The sequence below is a fragment of the Cyphellophora attinorum genome, assembly GCF_001299255.1.
Source record: "Cyphellophora attinorum strain CBS 131958 chromosome Unknown Contig17, whole genome shotgun sequence".
In the NCBI taxonomy this organism is placed as follows: domain Eukaryota; kingdom Fungi; phylum Ascomycota; class Eurotiomycetes; order Chaetothyriales; family Cyphellophoraceae; genus Cyphellophora; species Cyphellophora attinorum.
The window spans coordinates 581999-599848 of record NW_017253245.1 but is presented as its reverse complement, the minus strand read 5'-3'; the positions used below and the strand labels follow the sequence as shown (position 1 = coordinate 599848).

The 17850-nt window shown below is 53.5% G+C and overlaps 5 protein-coding genes across 5 annotated transcripts; 3 read left to right on the top strand and 2 right to left on the bottom strand.

Annotated features, from left to right (window-relative positions):
• Positions 1 to 4482: 4482 nt before the first annotated feature.
• Positions 4483 to 6378, bottom strand: AB675_5942 (Baeyer-Villiger monooxygenase; the record flags this gene model as incomplete). The annotated part of the gene is made up of 1 exon (XM_018146193.1): positions 4483 to 6378. The coding sequence occupies one exon, from the start codon at positions 6376 to 6378 to the stop codon at positions 4483 to 4485; it is 1896 nt and encodes a 631-aa protein (XP_017998807.1).
• A 559-nt stretch (positions 6379 to 6937) lies between these two features.
• On the top strand, positions 6938 to 7921 carry AB675_5941 (putative lysine-specific demethylase JMJD5; the record flags this gene model as incomplete). The annotated part of the gene is made up of 1 exon (XM_018146192.1): positions 6938 to 7921. The coding sequence occupies one exon, from the start codon at positions 6938 to 6940 to the stop codon at positions 7919 to 7921; it is 984 nt and encodes a 327-aa protein (XP_017998727.1).
• A 962-nt stretch (positions 7922 to 8883) lies between these two features.
• On the top strand, positions 8884 to 9834 carry AB675_5940 (uncharacterized protein; the record flags this gene model as incomplete). Its single annotated transcript, XM_018146191.1, has 1 exon — positions 8884 to 9834. One exon carries the CDS (start codon positions 8884 to 8886, stop codon positions 9832 to 9834), a length of 951 nt encoding a protein of 316 aa, XP_017998867.1.
• A 3985-nt stretch (positions 9835 to 13819) lies between these two features.
• AB675_5939 (uncharacterized protein) lies at positions 13820 to 16009 on the top strand (the record flags this gene model as incomplete). The annotated part of the gene is made up of 3 exons (XM_018146189.1): positions 13820 to 14762; positions 14868 to 15002; positions 15081 to 16009. The coding sequence occupies 3 exons, from the start codon at positions 13820 to 13822 to the stop codon at positions 16007 to 16009; spliced, it is 2007 nt and encodes a 668-aa protein (XP_017998683.1).
• Positions 16010 to 16639: 630 nt separating this feature from the next.
• AB675_5938 (uncharacterized protein) lies at positions 16640 to 17481 on the bottom strand (the record flags this gene model as incomplete). The annotated part of the gene is made up of 2 exons (XM_018146188.1): positions 16640 to 16811; positions 16901 to 17481. 2 exons carry the CDS (start codon positions 17479 to 17481, stop codon positions 16640 to 16642), a joined length of 753 nt encoding a protein of 250 aa, XP_017998778.1.
• Positions 17482 to 17850: the final 369 nt, after the last annotated feature.

The window sequence follows — 17850 nt, the reverse complement described above, 5'->3', positions numbered from 1 at the left end:
TGGCCTTGCAATGATTTGGCCCCGAGGTGAGCCCGACAGCACGCCGAAGCTACATGCCGATGACATCGATAGTACGCTTTGGAAGCTTTGCAAATGCAACGCAAACCAAGTTCACCCTGATGGACTTCACAGGGAACACTCTCAAAGCTTAAGCAGCGATGCTGACTCTCGTTCGAACGGAAGTCTCAGCACCTACGGTATTGCGCACCTCGTTTGCAGGCGGGCAATACCCAGTTTCTCTTAAACATTGAAGCGGTCTCGCAATGAATCTCCCTGATCTGCAAAGCCGTCGATCCTCGTCCATTTGAGCATCGGCATCGCGCCGATGACGGAAAGCACCCGACAGGATGCATTGCGTGTCAACTTGTGGGCATTTTCGACGATCCTACATGTAACTCAAAGCAGTGTTCGCATGTCCTTCGTGAGCATGTCTGGCAGAGTCTAACACGTAAACCACACTTGGAGTGAGTATCTTATTCAGACGTTCACATGACGGCATTGCCCGCAAGTAGAGCTCTGCAGCGAATGACTCCCAGCCGCAGGGCGTCCACTGATATCACAGAACGGACGGACCTGACCAGCTGGCAAAGGTAGGACCGCTGTCGGCTTGAGAATGGGACATCATTCACCGTATCAATGATTGCTCCAGCACGTCCTTGGGGCTGGACCAGCAAAGGAGTCCATTATTACGATCTCCGACAGGCATTGCCCTCTAAGCGAACAAAAGTTCTACGGCGGCAAGATTTACGGGTCCCAGCTGCTACTATGGCCAGCTACACTCCTTGATGGCCAACGATGATACAGAAAGTGAAGGCCCCATGTTCAAGGTATGAACTATGGCAGCTTCGAGCTGTCAGTGAGTCTACCCGGTAGGTGCAATGCTGTTTCTTTGAGCTGTCGCGCCCCTTTTCCGATTACTCTATCACGAAACAGTCAATATTGAGTTAACGGGTATCGAGCAGACCTTCTCCTAGCAAACGGCAACTGGCTTTTCCGTTGCACTTGCCGAGCTATGGTAGACTGCAATCCTTCGCAGCAATAATGCGACACGTCACTGTCTCGCCGCTACGGTCCTTGAACCCTGTGCATGCAGATTGGAACGTCGGTGTGCCTTTGGCGCTGAGCTCAATGAGGAAGGGGGTCTGACCCAATAGCATCGACGCTCCAAGATCACGGAACAAACAAAAGTTCTATAGACCATGTCTTTGCATATTTGCCTGTGTCAGCTAGATCTAGCCCTTTGGCAGGGACATCTCCTTCTGTGTTCCGCGTCAGCAGATCCCTGTTTGCCATGTGGAAGGAGCAGCAGATCAATTTGGCTGCAACCTATCATGGTACTTGTTGGACTTCCAGATCGGGATTCAGCATTCGGGATCTGGAAGGGAACCACCCTGCATGATTGGAGGATCAATGGCTGTGTATCGGGGATGACCGAGGGTTCCCGTGAATTCAGACGGTTAGCTGCGCCATGCTTACCGTACAAAAGAACCTACATAACAGGTACAGCAACGGTAGATGCACCTGCCTATGCCGGCGCTGGCTTGCATAGAAAGCGTGCCCAGAATGACGGGAGAGCGCTTAATCCAGAAGACGATAGTTTGCGCCATTTGCAGCAGCCCTGCGGAGGTGGCATGCAGGTCATTCAGGTGGGTGTTAGTCATCGCCGAGTCCGATGTACGCCCGTACGTGTCCGCGCTTCTATTTGGTTGGCACGAGATAGCTCTTCAGCCGCACATACACATCGGTGTTGGTTGGCCGAGAACACCTTCTAGAAGGGTAGCACCGGGTTTCTTGTCGTCGGAAGTGGTAGTGGTGTTAGGACTTAACGACGCCAAAAGTCCTTTCGGCAGAGCCGCACGCTTCAGCCACCTTCGGCTTGAGCAAAGATTTCCCCAAAGAGGAACATATCAGCGAGATGCCTGGTATCTACTTGAGGCTTTCGTGTCACAGCTCCATCGTGAATAACAACATCAAACCTTCGGACTCTAGCAACTACATGCTTTCCCAGTCGACAGCAATGCGACAGCGTGCAATAATTGCGCAGTGTCCTTTCGTGTTGCCTCAGGCGTGGTGGAGTCGCGCGTCGCGTCGGTGTTAGGGCGTAACCAAATACAACACGCATCTAATTCTGTTCCATCGACTCACGCTTGTACCATGCCTGAAAGCGCTTTGATACATACAAGTGCGATACCGTCCATATTCGACCGCGAAAAAGCAGCGACGACGATAATGATGCCCCGACGGGACGACCTTCACTAACAGCCCCAAGCCTGGGCGGCACCAAGCACAACAAATCGCTTACAAAGCCCGAAAGGTTCGATCATTGCATTATCCCGCTGCATTGTTATCAATTCGCATCAACGATTGCTGCGCAACACCGACTCCCTCTCCGTCGTGGACCGCTGCATCGGTGTGTCACATAATCTGCCCTGGTTGCCGTCGCGTACAAAGTTGTGCCGCCAAGGGCGTTGACCGACGCACGAGCGAGATCAAAGTCGCGACGACCAACGCAAAGCGGGTCCGGGCTTTGCGACTTCATCACTAAGCAAATTATCAACCACGGCATACCACTCAGGGCATTGGTAGGTACGCTGCCTCATCGATGCGCAGTATCTGTCACGTGCTTCGTCGATCCATCGATCAATCACCAATCATCCCAAATCATGTCCGACCCAGAATGAGTGCGGTCCGTCCAAAGTCCAGATTCCAAATCCGCGGACGAGGATAAGGTAATGCAAAATCCCAAACTTAGCACGCATCGGCTCTATGACAAACATTTCTACGTCCAAAGTGTTCATTCCGTCGGTAGAGGAGTCAATATTCTTCACGGGAATGCGGACAGCAAATGTACTCAATGTCGCCACAGGTGGACGAATAGCAACCTCGACCATGAGCTCGCCTTCGGACGAGTGGACTTGGTGCGCACCTGCCTCTTCTATTACCTTCAGGCACGAATGAACCAACTAGGCAGTTGGCAAACGCATTTTGTTACTGATTGGCCGCGACGCTGGTCCAAGTTCTCTGGAAGCAGGCAATGCTCTCGTTGCCACAATCCAGTCACCCTTCCTGGTCAGGCTTGACATCCAGATCGACAAAGCGCTAACGTTTCTAACCACAGTGTTGCCCAAAGAGAACTTTCCCTGTCTGGATAGCGACTTTTCAACCGATACAAGTAGCTATGTATCGACTAATGTCACCCCTGAGATTGACGCCACTAGCGGGTCTACACGCCCAACGCCACAATAAGGATTCGTCTTGCGAGATTGTTTACAGGATCAGGGTATCTGCTTGATACTGCTATCACATGTTTCGTTCCATCATAACACTCGTCTAGGGCGGACTCTGTGGCGACGATGGATAACCCGAAGGCATCCCACGAAGCGCCCAAGTCCGGACTGCGATTGCCAATTGCCCTATGCAATCAATCGAATGCCATGGAGCACGCTGCGCAACATGGCAAAGACTTATTGCCACTGGAAAGTAGGGTCTACCTTCGAGCGTTGACATGATGCTAGGCTCCCAAGGCAGCCATCCACAGTCACCACATCTCGCACAAGTCACGTCATCGCGCGCGAGTTGCCATGTGCTGTGCATTTCCGCGACACTGTTTCATCGATCGTACCATGGGGAGGCCTTCGAGTCAACGTGTGCTAATCTGACGAGTACTATCGTATTGTAGGCAGCATAGCTAACACCACCTCGCCGACTAGAGACTCCATCTGTACGCTGCTACCAGCCATCCCTCTCCTGGTTGCCTGCGACACAGCTGCTCCTTGCTCCACGATGTCTCCCCACAGCTGTAGCATTGGAGCCAGATTAAATTGTATCAATCCTACGCTCTTTCGGCCGATTGCTACCCTATACAGAAGTTGCAAGTACCCACCGCAAAGTAGGTACCCTGGGACCCTTCACTGCTGGGGCGCCACGCGGACCTTCCAGTCGAACTTAGGTACATGATTCATGTCATCCGGTCTTGTCTACGGTCTTACGCTCGTATCAACCGGCTTGAGATGAATCTCCCAACAACTTGAATGTCCTCGAGTGAAGATGCTCACATGCAGCGCCAGGGCTGTACTGTGACTAAGCGAGCTCTGCCCCATCCATAGGTAGACGTTGCAAGCCCGGAAGTAGAGCCCATCGAGACAGACCCAGTCTAGTCTACCGGTCTGACGAATATACTCGCCCTCCATGCAATCTGCCGACTGTCGCCTTTCGTGCTTGTGGCCCAGCTTCATCCAACGCATGATCTACTTGGTCTAGTATGTGCTTCATCGACCAGCGCACGGTCAGCATTCATGCATGAACCACCCCCGATGGTCGGGTTCTCCCAGAATTGAGTGCCTAGGCAGCGCTAGCTGTGATGTTCTCAATTTTGAAAAGAAATATTCGAACTTTGCCTAGCGCGCACCGTATGGCTACTCGATCTACTCAATGTACATGCGTCTGCGATGTATGTTCACACTGTCCGTGAACCTCCCGCAGCTAAATCCCAACACGCGCCCGAAAAGACTCCAGAATTCTTTGTGCGACCCCGAGCAAGCTCACGAGCTGCTGCTTGACCCGTCCCTGCAACGCTACCCTCCCATACTTCAATCGATAATACGCCCCGTACACCGCTGTCACCAGCGCAAGCAGCTTGAGCAATCTCCCAAGACCAAGCTTGATCGTGCCCTTCCTTGTTCGCACCGCGTCCCAGTCCCACCACTTGACAAACATATGCCGAATGCTGGCATCGATTTGACTGCTCGGATAGGTCGACGAGTTCCACCCTGTCTTCGGATTGACATACCAGTTCCCACATCCGCCACTGTTGTAGAGTGAGTTTTTGAGCTGGGCTTGCGTCCAATTTGTCCATTGTCGTTCAGCAGACTCCTTGACTTCGTAAGTGCGCACGTCTCCTTGAACGATGCCCTTCACGAGCTTGAGGATATAATTCACAGCGTTCTCGGTCGCGATGATTACGGAAGTATGACCAGTCACAGTGTTGGGTCCGAAGACGAGGAAGAAGTTCGGAAAGCCGTCCATCGCGAGTCCCATGTATGCCTGTGCACCACCGCGTTGCTTCCATACTTCTTCGAGGGATTTTCCATCTCGGCCGTACACGGTCAAGGGGTGGAGCCAGGCATTTGTCTCGTAGCCGTTTGCCATTACGATGACATCGGCGTCGATTTCGCGCTCTGCGGTGGGGTGTTTGCTGGATGTGTCTGATTCTGGTGGATAGTGTCGGCCAGGACCGAGAGTCACGCTAGTGGCATTGACTCGTGAGATGGCTTGCGTGGTGAGTTCGATGCGCGGGTCGTGAAGACTGCCGAACCACCCATCATCAACCACGCGTCGTTTGCAAAACACCTCGTAGTTCGGCGTCAAAATATCGTGATACTTCTCGGGTGCCGTCTTGCGCATGTAAGCAAGGAGCTCTTTGGATTTCGCTGCACGATTTTGGCGAGCCTTTTCGGTTGGTGCGAACAACATATACCATTCAGCTTCTATGAAGGTGAACATGAGCTTCCTGAAGGAGTCTTGAAACCCAGGAATGTACGTGTTAAGACGAGGTACCCATTTGCGCCAGACTTTGCGCCCTTCAGGCGTGATGAACGGAACCATCCAGGGCGGAGAGCGCATCAATTGCGTGACCTTTTTGGCGCCAATGTGTGGCTTTATGAGCTGTGGGACGACTTGTGCAGCCGAGCAACCCGTGCCTACCACAACGATAGACTTGTCTTTCAGAGGCACATTCTTATCCCAGCGAGCAGTGTGCATGATGTCGCCCTGAAAGCTGTCGAGTCCTGGTAGGTTCTTGAATGGTCGGGGCTCAACGAGACCACCGCAGGCGCTGATGACGATTTTGGCGCGTATCTTCTCTGTCCGAAGGACGGCTGTACTTTCACCGTGAGTCTTGGCGTATTCAGCGCGCTCGTTACTGGACATATCGCCGACGCCAGGAGCGAGATGGTCGAGCGTGACTTCCCATTCCTCGTCGCTCTCGACCCAGTTCGTCGAACGAACGGAGGTGTCGAGCTGGATCTTATCGATGATCTGGAATTTCTCGCATACATCGTAAAGATAACGCGCGATCTCTGGGCCGGGTGGCAGGAGATCAGACCACAAAGGATTTTGGGCCCAGGAATAGCTGTACAGTTGTGCAAGCACATCACACGCAATGCCGGGGTAGGTGTTTGTGGTCCAGGTTCCCGCGATTTCTGGGCGACGCTCGATTATTCGAAATTGATCGAACCCTAGCACTGACCGTAGCCGGCAGCCCATGGCGATGCCAGACTCGCCAGCGCCAATGATGACCACGGGATAGTATGTGTAGCCATTGTTGGCTCCAGCTCCCCCGACATGGCGGATGCGATCAACTCTAGGAGCGCGAACCATGTTTATCGCGAGCTTGGACGGCCTGAAAGCTGGGGAAGCGAGCTCTTATCAGTGACGCCGTCGAGCTGCTACCAGCGCCAAGTCTGGGGTCTTGTACACCAGCAGCGTAATCTGGAATTCGCGCTGTGTGCGGCCGCAACGAATAGACTATCAGATCGAGCTCTCTGTGCGATTCCAGGTGTGGAAGGCTTTTGAATAGGGTCAGGATGGTACTTGACTTTTAATCTGCGGAGTTAGGCCCCCTCGTTGCGAGAATGATCTCCGCGACCCCGGACGTGCTCGAGTCATGGTCCAGAAAAGCCTCGGCAGTACTTAAGTACCGACGATGGGATCGTACGAAGGTGAGAACAAGCGAGGTCAAGGGTTAGGGCTCAGACGAGGGACCTGGGATCGGTCCCCTATTGCTAGGAACTTGGAATCTAGGCCTTGCGAGTCAGATCTTGCTGACCTGACAACTAATCACCAAGAAGCCAAAAATTTCGGGACACTGCTCGTTGATGCAAGGCGTTGGTCTCTGTGACGCGAGGACTTCTTCGAACAATACTTGCAACGAAGCTGAATGCCATGGCTTGGACGCTTGACCCGGCCACTCAGTAGCACGTCGACGACACGTGTGCCAGGCTATGTCTGTCCGAACTCAGCCGTGCGTTGGATCACCTCCATATCAAGGGTGCCTAGTCTGCCGTCATGGGACGTTGAACTGTTTCGCGAAAAGGCCTTCGAGCCAGCACTTCCTCATACCTTAGCTCGATGCGCAGCAGCAGACCTTCCTGCCACTTCTCTATGGTTCACACATGATTCACATCCATTCAATGGCGTCGAGTCCTTGAGTTCTGTTCCGGTAACGTTCGAGTTGAACCTGGACTTCTGGAAGCAGTATGAGAACGAGGTCGTGCCACTGGAGTTGAGGCGGACAGACGAGGAGCCACGCTTCGAACGCAAAATGCTTCCACTGAAGGTGTTACTGGACCACGACTCCTCCGTCGCCAGCGAGAGTAGCAGCACTTCCATGACGAAGCGCAGTGTCTATCTCGCACAATGCTCGTTATCGTCACTGCCAGCTGCGCTGCGCGACGCACTGCCTTTGCCGCCGCTGCTTCGGGCTGGCAAAGGTGATATCTACGATTCGAGCCTGTGGATGGGCAGACCGCCAACGTTCACTCCAATGCATCGTGATCCGAATCCAAACATGTTTGTTCAGCTTGCGGGTCAAAAGGTCATCAGACTCCTGCCGCCTAACGTGGGCCAGCTGGTATTTCGGCTAGTGCAGCAGGCTGCCCACAGTGACAGCAATTCTAGATTTCGAGGCAACGAAATGATGGTTGGGAAGGAGAGCAAGGTGATCGAGTCCGGCATATGGGGTTCGGAAAATGAGCGGGAAGTTCCTCCAGTCGTTGAGGACATCACTGCCGTTGTACAGAGATACGGCCAAGAAGCGACGCTGAGCACTGGAGAGGGTCTTTTCATACCAAAAGGCTGGTGGCACAGCGTGAGAGGTGTTGGGAAGGGCATCAATGCGAGTGTCAACTGGTGGCACCGCTGATGAGAATTTCCGTCAGTATGTCCATCATGTGCTGGCAAAGCTACCCTTGCGCAGAGCGGCACCCTTGAACTCACGCAGACTGGCGTTCTAATAGCACATGGCCTCTGTGAAGCCTACGGCCCCGTCGCGAGCCACTCAGGACATCGGTCCGTGTCCCGGTCCTCGGATTCTCGACGTCCCTCATTAATCACCGATACACTACTCATGGCAGGCTGAATGAGCAATGCCTGTCCACAAGTCTCATACGGTATGGAGGGCCCATTCTGTACGGACGGTGACCATGCTGGAACAAATTTGCGGAAGGCGATGTGATCGCTTGAGTCGATACACCGCTGGGTCACTCCTGGGGTATGTTTGGCGAACGGAGCTTAAGTAGGTAGCTAAGGCCACCGATCTGGCAATAAGACTGCCTTTCACAGCTTCGCCTTATACAGACGCGTTTCTGAATCACGTAGCATTCGCAATTTCGTGACCGCTTCGTAGAGGCAACGAGGATCATGTATTTCAGTACGCGACATGGGTCATTGATACTCGCCGTCACAACGGAAAACATGTTTTTGCCACGCCGTCCGCCAAGACATGAAAAACGTCACAACGACTCTGGAGCACCTCCTTGCCGCTTTGCTCGATGACAACCACTCAGTCCATTCTAGCTCAAGTCGGGACGCATCTCGAGGGCAGACGCTCGCTACGGAAAGCCAGCGTTTTTGAACAACCGACGTTGCAAGGGTGACAGCTTGATCCGCACATGCTTGCGCCGAGGGCGTTCCAAGAGCAGCTGCAAGTCAGAGCACTGATAGCGAATACCGCATCTAGGATCACTGTATTGTCAAGAAGGTAACAACATTAAACGAAACGTGTCCAAGGTCGTTGTCAGCCTATCTCGACCGGAAAGTGACACGAGCGCGAACGAGACCCCACCGGCTTGTACCACCGCTAACCACATCAAACCCCCGATTGCTATGGCTCAAGCACCGCGTAACATCCTCGTCGTTGGCGCAACGGGCAAGCAAGGAGGTGCTGTATGCCGTGCTCTCATCGAGCAACCACTTCCTTTTGACTTCAAAATTCTCGCCCTGACACGAAACGCAAACTCAGCATCCGCGAAACGCCTCCAGGCCATCGACAGCGAACGTATACAGCTTGTTTCCGGCGACCTCAGTGACGCGGAAGCAGTGTTCACCGCCATAGACGCTCCAGTATGGGCCGTGTTTCTCGTCACCAATCCTTATCATGGCAAAAACGCGCCTGATGGTCGCAACCTGGAGACAAAGCACGGCATCGACATGCTAGAAGCCGCGATTCGGCATCAGGTGTCCCACTTCATATTTTCTTCCGTCGACAGAGGCGGAAGCGAAAAGTCACTCACCAACCCAACCGAAATCTCACACTTCGCAACAAAGCACGAAATTGAGCTCGCGATCGTGGATAAAGTCCCGAAGGCGTGGCATGACATGGACTACACCATCCTCAGACCCGTGGCATTCATGGACAACCTCGGCCCCAACTTGTTCGGGCGCTTATTCGCGGTGATGTGGGCAGATACCTTGGGAGATGAGAAACCCCTACAACTCATCGCGACGAAGGACATTGGACGCATTGCTCGTCAGGCGCTGGCAGAGGCAGAGGACGAGGGCTCGAGGTTTCGAAATAAGGGCATCAGCATCGCGGGAGATGAGCTCACGCAGCGAGAAGCGGACAAGATCTTTTGGAAGCTGTACGGGAGGCCAATGCCACAAGCGTGGGTGTTGGCGGGAAGGGCACTGCAGTGGGGTGTGGGCGATGTCGGTGTGATGTTCAAGTGGTTCAGAGAGGAAGGCTATGGGGCAAAGATTGAGGAGGTGAGGAGCATTGAGCCGAAGCTGATGGGGCTGGAGGAATATTTGAGGGAAGAGAGTGGATTCTTGAGATGAGTTGCACTTCTGATTACGTCACCCACAAAGGGCACAGCGTGTCGGCAGAGTCATCAGGCTGTGACTTCAAGTAGCGGGCGTGCTTACCAAGTCGGTCAGCTTCCGTTCTCGAGCCACAAATGCTGCCATTACGGATTCCTCGGACATGGAGGGCACTGAGGTCCTGGCTCTATCATGCTGACCTAGTTTGAGGGCTTGAGATGAGCCTCACTCGAGCATCAGGACGAAAAATTGATACCTCATGGACTTTCTGGCCAGGGAGGGCGCTGTCCACAAACGCCCAGTACTTTTTGTCGCAGCCCGGCATTTGTCCCTTGCTCTCTGTTTACTAACGATGATTGTATTCCAGAAGCCGAATAAGTCTTCTGTGTCCATATGTTCTGCAATCGATCATTATACTGCCAGTACCAGGCAACTTCACTTCAAACACGAACGTCGACATGTCTGCAGTCATTGTCATGAGGCTGGCCGCTCCAGCATCCCCAGGATTTTCGCGGACTCGAATGTGGAATTCGACGAGCAGCTGGATGCGTCCCAAATGGTACCAGTCTCGTGTCCGCCGCGCCGATGCGATCGCCGTTAAACACGAACGCATTCCAGACTCTCGCAGCAGCTGATCCAAAGCTCCACACAACCGTCGCTGATGGTCTCTGTCCTGCGAAGGCACCTCGCAAAGTGTTCTCAGCCAGGCCTTGTATCGCACTCTGTGCGCCCGTGATCCGGTGGTTGTGGAGACGACGTGAGCATCAGCGCCATCGGCGATCCGTTTGAAGACCTCCATACCAGTGAAATGTCGCCGGATGTCTCGAGTTTCGGATCCGTATGGGGAGTGCTCTGTGCCGGCCACGCTCTTGATCTTGCTGAGCTCTGCTAACGACAGTATCGTGAGTCTGCCGCTGGTGTCTGGCAATCGACAGAAGCTTTGATTCATCTGTTCTCGCGTCACAAGCAGAAATGTCACTGACGACCGAAAGGCTGGCATAATTTCGAAAAACATCTGTCTGCAAGCCAGGAGGGGCGCCGCAGTATCGGCAATTGATAGAGCGTTGACGCGCACTCTGATGAATTTCTGCCCGAAGGCCTCCCCGTCGAATACATGGGCTTCTATGATATCGTCATGGGAGAAGAGATATCTCCAGACCTTGAGACGGATCTCGGTAGGAAGCTTTCCCAGCAGTGGCGCGGTCTGCCCGACTATGGGACGGAGCGGGTCGACTCCATGTCGGTCGATGGTATGATGTCGTGACCATCGCAACGCGCGTCGCGCGTGAGACTTACGTATAAGCTCGTCGAGGGCGTGCTGATCACGGGCAGGCAGTTCGGGCATGTACTGGGCGTTTGCGGTGGATCGGGTTCCTGGCCAAGGATGGCGCTGAAGCCTGAACCCATCTCGCTGCTCAAGTTGATGATTTTCAGATGACCTTCACCCGAGCGTTTGTCAATTGGACAGGGGTTTTGTGAGATTGCTTGATGGGGAGGCCGCTGTCCGAGATCGACACAAATATGCTGCGGCATGCGAAATGGTCGAGTGCTTGGCCTAACAGCTTGCACTGGTCGGCAGCTGTACCTGCAGACCAGTCACTTCTCATTACTCATAACTTAGAGATGACTGCCGTTGATGAGTATTAAATCTGAAAAAGCAGAGCTTATTTAGTCTGGTCACGACTTCTGAGTTCCTTCTAGCACGTCAGCTTTCCCGTGGGCAAAGAGTACCTTGACCTGGTCGCAAACCTGTTCGATCGAGTACGCACTCGATGTCCTTCTTTACAGCTCAGTGCCAACTCGCCGCAGCAGCACGATTATTCGGCGTGGTAACATTATCGACCATGATATCAGGCGTTCGGACGTCCATCGCTGCTCTCACGAGGTGACAACATGCTGCCTGTCATTGCAGCCTATGTGTTAGTTGAGCCATGTGACTTGCAAAAATTGTATGTATAGCAAGCAGACTCAGGATCATCGTCCATCCAGTACCTTTCAAGGCCGTTCTATGAGTCAGCGCTTTCTTCTCTCATTACTGCTCGTGGCTTCGAGCGCTTCGGCGTTTCTCTAGCCACATGAACCGTGCTTGTGACCAACGGACAGTAGCTATGTCAAGAGTACCTGTTAGAGCCTCGACGCAGCGCGTGAGGCGTCACAGAAAGCCAGCAGATCGTAATCGCCGCGAAGGACCATGAATTGCTGGTGAGGGAACATAACATCCTTTAATCTCATGCTGACAGGCCACACGTGTTTCTGACACCCGGTAGGTGGGCTTGAGGGGTACAGGGAGTGTTTGATGTTGCTGAAAATAGGCAGGGTTGGCGTGGGTTCGATATCTTTTTGTATCGATAGGAGCATCTGGTCCGGGCTTCGGGATGACGATCGTTAGGCTAGGAGATGGGCGCTGTTCCAGCTTATCTTCAAACATGGGATTTTGACATCCATGGATGGGGTTGCCTTGTTTCCAAGACTCCTTTCGGCATTGGCTCGATATCGTTTCTCTGTAGTCGCATTCTGTTGCCAGCAATGCTGTACAATTCTGTGCGTCTGCACGCGCTACCTGTGGCCTTTTGGTTCTGAACATGTCTACCGTCCGTCGGCAAGGACGTCAATCGGTTCCGCAGTAGAGTGGTATGGCAAGAAAGAAAGTAGGGAGACAAGCATTGGACTCGGGGAATTCTACGGGCGCTAACCGCTGCGATAGCCCCGCACCAGCTTCAATTTGGACGTGATCCTGAAACACCCCTTCAGTGCCGCTCGTGCCATCTTGCCATGCTCACCTATCGATGGTCTCGGCACTAGCTAGCATGCTGCGACGGCAGATGTGTCGCAGACACCTGCATTGAGAATCCGAAATCAGCTCTGGCTACACCTTCATACGCACAGAACCCTCCCAGCGAAGCTCGAAGCTTGCGCCCATGCATCGCGGTCTTACGCGTCGCGTTCACGGACATGCTGCAGGGGTGAAGCATGTACGGGAAATAAAAAGAGCAGAGAGAGCGCGAAAGTCGTGGTTCTAGAAGTGAAGGTCAGTCGCAGTCGCGTGACAGTTGGTGCTAGAGTCATCATCAAACGCACCTCCGCTTGATTGTTTGAGAGAAGCATCTCGCCTCTGCGTGTTCGTTGCGGAGGCGAGTCTCCGATCCAGGTGGTGCTGGATGCAAGATGCTTGGACAGTGAGGCCAGGTACGTACACGTTATGCCGCGTGATGATGATCCCTGTCAGCCTTGATGGCCGCCAGCGCCAAAGGAAGTCTCTGTGAAACGCAACGCTAGTCGCGGGCTTACAAGCATTGGCCATTCCTTCCTGAACTCTGCTTTCGAACCCTCAGGGTCGACCATGTGGTTTGTCTCCCTTTGGGATCTAACGGTGGAAAATATATCCCTTCCAAAAGCAACATCCCAGAGATTCGGTTTCATTGTGAGCAGGGCCGACGCTACGTGCGCTCTCGACCATACAACGGATCGCTACTCGGCATGGTGTGAGGAAGTACAACTACATTCGACTCTCTCCATGACAGCCTCACGTATCTGAGCCGCTCGTGCGCGTCTACTGTCTTTCGTTTCTTGGGCATTCGCCTCCCGCAGAAATTTTGGGTTTGGAGGTGGTTGGGCAGGGCATCTCATTCACTACACACTACACAGGCAACTGCCTCGCCGTCGCCCACACAGCCCATTGTTCTCTTCGAACAATGCAACGCAAGCCTTCTTTCTCCGATCACTCTTTGTGCTGAGCACCACATTCATTGTCTCCTACAACAATACCTTCCATTCCTTTGGTCTTCAGACTGCGCCAGAACAGCCTCGAACTATACTCTTTCGCTAAGGTCAACAGCCTCGATGACTCTTTGACCATTTCACTCCTTGTACACCTATACCGCGCCACCTACCTGACAGTCCATAAACATCTTACACGAAGCGCCGGTCGCGAGTTTCGCAGGTCGAAACCTATACACGATAACAAAATCCAAAACCAACGATAAGAAAGTCACCAGGATCCGCAATGCCACGACCGAAGTCCTTCATTTCGAGCCTCTTGGCATTCTTCTTTCTTCTTACACTCGTCCTATCTCACTCATGGGTCGAGCAACTCAATGTCATAGCTCCAAATGGCACTATGATCGACCCACCAGGCTTCCCGCGAGGCAATGCTCCAAGAGGAGCCGGTTTCAGCGACACCCAAATCGTCAATCTTGTCAACAAGGGCCCTGATGTCGTTCCAACGGATATGATGTGCAGACCCTCCCAGCAGAACTACGAAGCCAATCCAAGAAGTCCACGTCTTCAAGCCGCTGCAGGTCAAGCCGTTGCTCTGCGGTACCAAGAGAATGGCCATGTCACCCTTCCACAGAACAATCCAGGCAAGCCGGACAATAGGGGCACGGTCTTCGTCTACGGAACCTCTAATCCACAGCCTAGCGACACGTTGATGGGCGTTCACAGACAGTGGACCGCAGACGGCAAAGGTGGCGATGGACGAGGTCGCCTGATCGCTACGGCCAACTACGACGATGGACAATGCTATCAAGTCAATGGCCAACAGATCTCACAACAGAGGCAGCAACAATTCAAGCACAGCATTGCTGCACCTCAAGGCGCTGATCTGTGGTGCCAGAACGACATCATGCTTCCTGCCGATCTTCCTGCTGGCAAGCCTTTCACCTTGTACTGGGTTTGGGATTGGCCTACGATGCCGGGAACTCCTGGACTCCCACAAGGCAAGCAGGAGATTTATTCTACATGCATGGACATCGACATCGTTCCGAATTCGAACAATGCCCAGGGTACGCTGAACGCAAAATCATACAACATAGTTCCACAGGACATTGGCAACGCTGCTGTTGCCTCACAGCTGCAGCAGCTCGGCAACGCAAACGCTGTGCTCAATCCAGCGGCGATCCCGTTCAAAGGTCAGCCGAGTTCTTCTGTGAACGATGGCGGTTCAGGTAAGCCTTCTTCTGCGGCAAAGTCCTCAGCTGCGCAAAGCACTGGCTCAGCCACACCAACGAGCGATGTCCCTCTTCCAACGAAGTCAGTGACTAACGGATCAGGTGCACCTCCGCCACCACCTCAATCGCAAGGTCCGTCAAATGGAGGCCAGAACGGAGGCCCCAGCCAAGGCGATGCAGGTCAGGCTACTCGACCACCTGACAATGGCAGTCGCCCACCCTTTGCCGCTGCTCCTGGTACGTCAACATCGTCCAGCTCCTGTACAATGGCCAATCAATCTTCTATCTCAAAGCTAACCAGTTCTCCTACTGCAGGCGTCTTCGCAGGAACTCCAGAGTTCGGTACAGGTAGCGGCACTTCAATCAGCCCCAACGGCGGCAGCGGCACCAAGAGTGGTATACAAGACAATCAACAGCCTCCTGCTGGCCCAGCGCCAACGGTTGGTCCAATTGGCAGACCAGGAAACGTTGTCACTGTCAGTGAATGGGTAACGGAGACAGTGTACAAGACGAAGTATGGTCGGAATGACAGTGAGTCTACCACCTCTCCTTCTGTTGCCCCAGCATCTGCTCCGGTCTCGCTTCCAACGGTATCGAGCTCGACCTCTGGCGGCATGGCCTCTGTCACTACAACTAGATCAACCTCACCCAAGGCAGTGATAACCGCAGGAGACGTTACCTACCAGACGGCCAGTGTCGTCACGGCTTTCTTGGAGACTCTCATGCCACCTTTCAGGAACATATCCTCGACAATGCCAGCAGTGAGCTCGGGAATCAGCAGCACTGGAGCCGTCAAGGTTGTGCCCCTATCTGGAATTGCGCCAGCACCAAACGTGAGCCCCAACTCGACGTTGCCACAAGTTAAGCCCATACAGCGTCGAGCCCAAAGTAGTGCCACGTACCAGGTCGTGGCCGTCACGGATCCACCCGCTGCTTTGGGCGGCTCTTCGACAACGACGCCGCCACGCACTACCCGGACGTGGACGAGGGTCCCAACTTTGATCCGCACAATCTATCGTTCTGTGAATCATGATGATGATGGATTACAAGCGCGGACCGAAGCTAACGAGCCTCGAACAGACACCGAACTGCCTCCTACCGCGACTGCCGGTTCCGTCGAGGCTCGATCCACCTCACAGCCTTGTGCAAGACGGCGACCTGTGCCGTTCAGGATACGAGGTCGCGCGCCGCTGTATATCCTGCCGGATGAGGTTGAGGAGCAGGTTGGTGGCGAGGACTGTTAGCGGATCCGAGAGCATCTGAACGAGGAGGAGTAAGCCACAGGCTTTGACGACAATCAACCATCAGTGTTGACATGAGCTTCTCAGAGGCAGCCCTGAGGGAAGACATTTCGATTCGTGCACAGGAGATTTTTTGATACCCCATTTTACATAGCAGGCACGTTTTGCATTCTTGGACATGGTCTTGCATAGCATGGAGTTTGAGGAGATAGCATTGCATCAGATAGCATGAGGCTAGGAGTTGAGGTCGCAATTCAGAATTTCATACGACATTCAAATTCCCCTGAATTGTCTTTCACGAATTTTAAGTGTCTCCTGGAGTATGTCGCCGTCGAAGTGCCCGGACTAGCCAAAGTTTTTAGTCGTACTGTCCAGAGCGTCTGATGGTCACATTTCGACAGAGAACAGTGATTGTCTCGGAACACCGGACGCCGAATCGCTTCCCTTGTCAACTCTTTTCCAGCCTTTGTCTTGCCCTAATAGAGGCCACCCTGCCAGCTCCCTCGAACTTCTCTGGTCCGCTCACTCGTGGGTCGCTGATGTCTCGACTCCCGTAAACTCGTGCCCGGCGCTGCTGCCATTACTCGAGCAATATTTCCGCTTCTCAACACCCAGCACTCCCATCGCTAGTCCCTAGACCCTATTCTCGCGCATCTGAGTGCCGTTTGTTCGCTGAGCAGCGGCCAGCTGTTGTGAAGTGAGAGGTGGCTTGCCACCGTCATCGGCGCCTTGTCGCCACCTTGCGCCGTGGCTGAGAGGGCCGTACTTCCCAACATGTTGATAGAACGCAAACATGATGCACGTGCTATGAGTTCACCGGTCAGTATGGGGTCATCGTGGTCAGGGGTTGTGGCAGAAGACCGATCATGCAACTCGGACATGTAAAGTACTTACCTTGCAACAGTAGCAACCCATCCAACCCACAACAGCACCAAGCTCACAATGGCCTTGGCATTGTCCCTGTACCTTAACGGCGGGTCGATCGCCTCCTGCGCGATAGCCAGCTGATCCGCCGAGTCCGCAGAAATCCAGGCTTTTCCAGTGGCGACGATCACGGTGAAGGCTATGGCATCTCCCAAAGCCATGATCGAGACGACGACTGCTGAGATACGCCATGCCCAGCGGATGTTCATGGGTTCGTAGCGGGTAGGAAAAAAGAGGTCGAAGAAGAAGGCGGCGCCGAATATCGTTGCAACTGCGATGCCGACGAATATGTTGTAGGCCGCAATGCCAACGAAATTGTCGTTATGCACGTGTGCGGAGGAGTGCAGCATCTCGATCTCGTCTTGCTGGTCGACGTAGTTGGACAAAGCTGCAGTGCCGACGGATTCGGAGACGACGCAGAGAATCATGGCGATTTGGTAGACGACGAACTTGGTGCGCCTGAGATGGTAGTCTCGATTGCCAAACATGTAGGATGACTTGAACTTCGACCATTGCAGGTCGTGGAGGTCAAGGCCCCAGATGACCACCATCTTGGCGGATTAAGATACTGCTTTCTCGGTCAAAGGATGATTGCCACTGCTGAAGGCTTTCTGTGTGCACGAAAGTGTTGACAACTGATAGCAACTCGTGCGACAGAAAGGCTCTTGTGAGCGAGCAGTTCGAAAATCGGGATCAGTGCAAACGACGTATATTGAAAAGGAAAGAGCGCCTCTGAACACAGAATAGAAATTGCTGTCAAGGGATTTCTGCCCTGTGACTTCCCTATTCGAAAAGACGCGTTATGTTCACTTAAGCCGCATTCCGAGTCTTCTGACTGAGCCATTAGCTGCGAGATCTTCTGCTCACTCACCGTAGAATGACGAGCAACAGCATGCCGAAGCATCCGCGGGGGCGAGAGC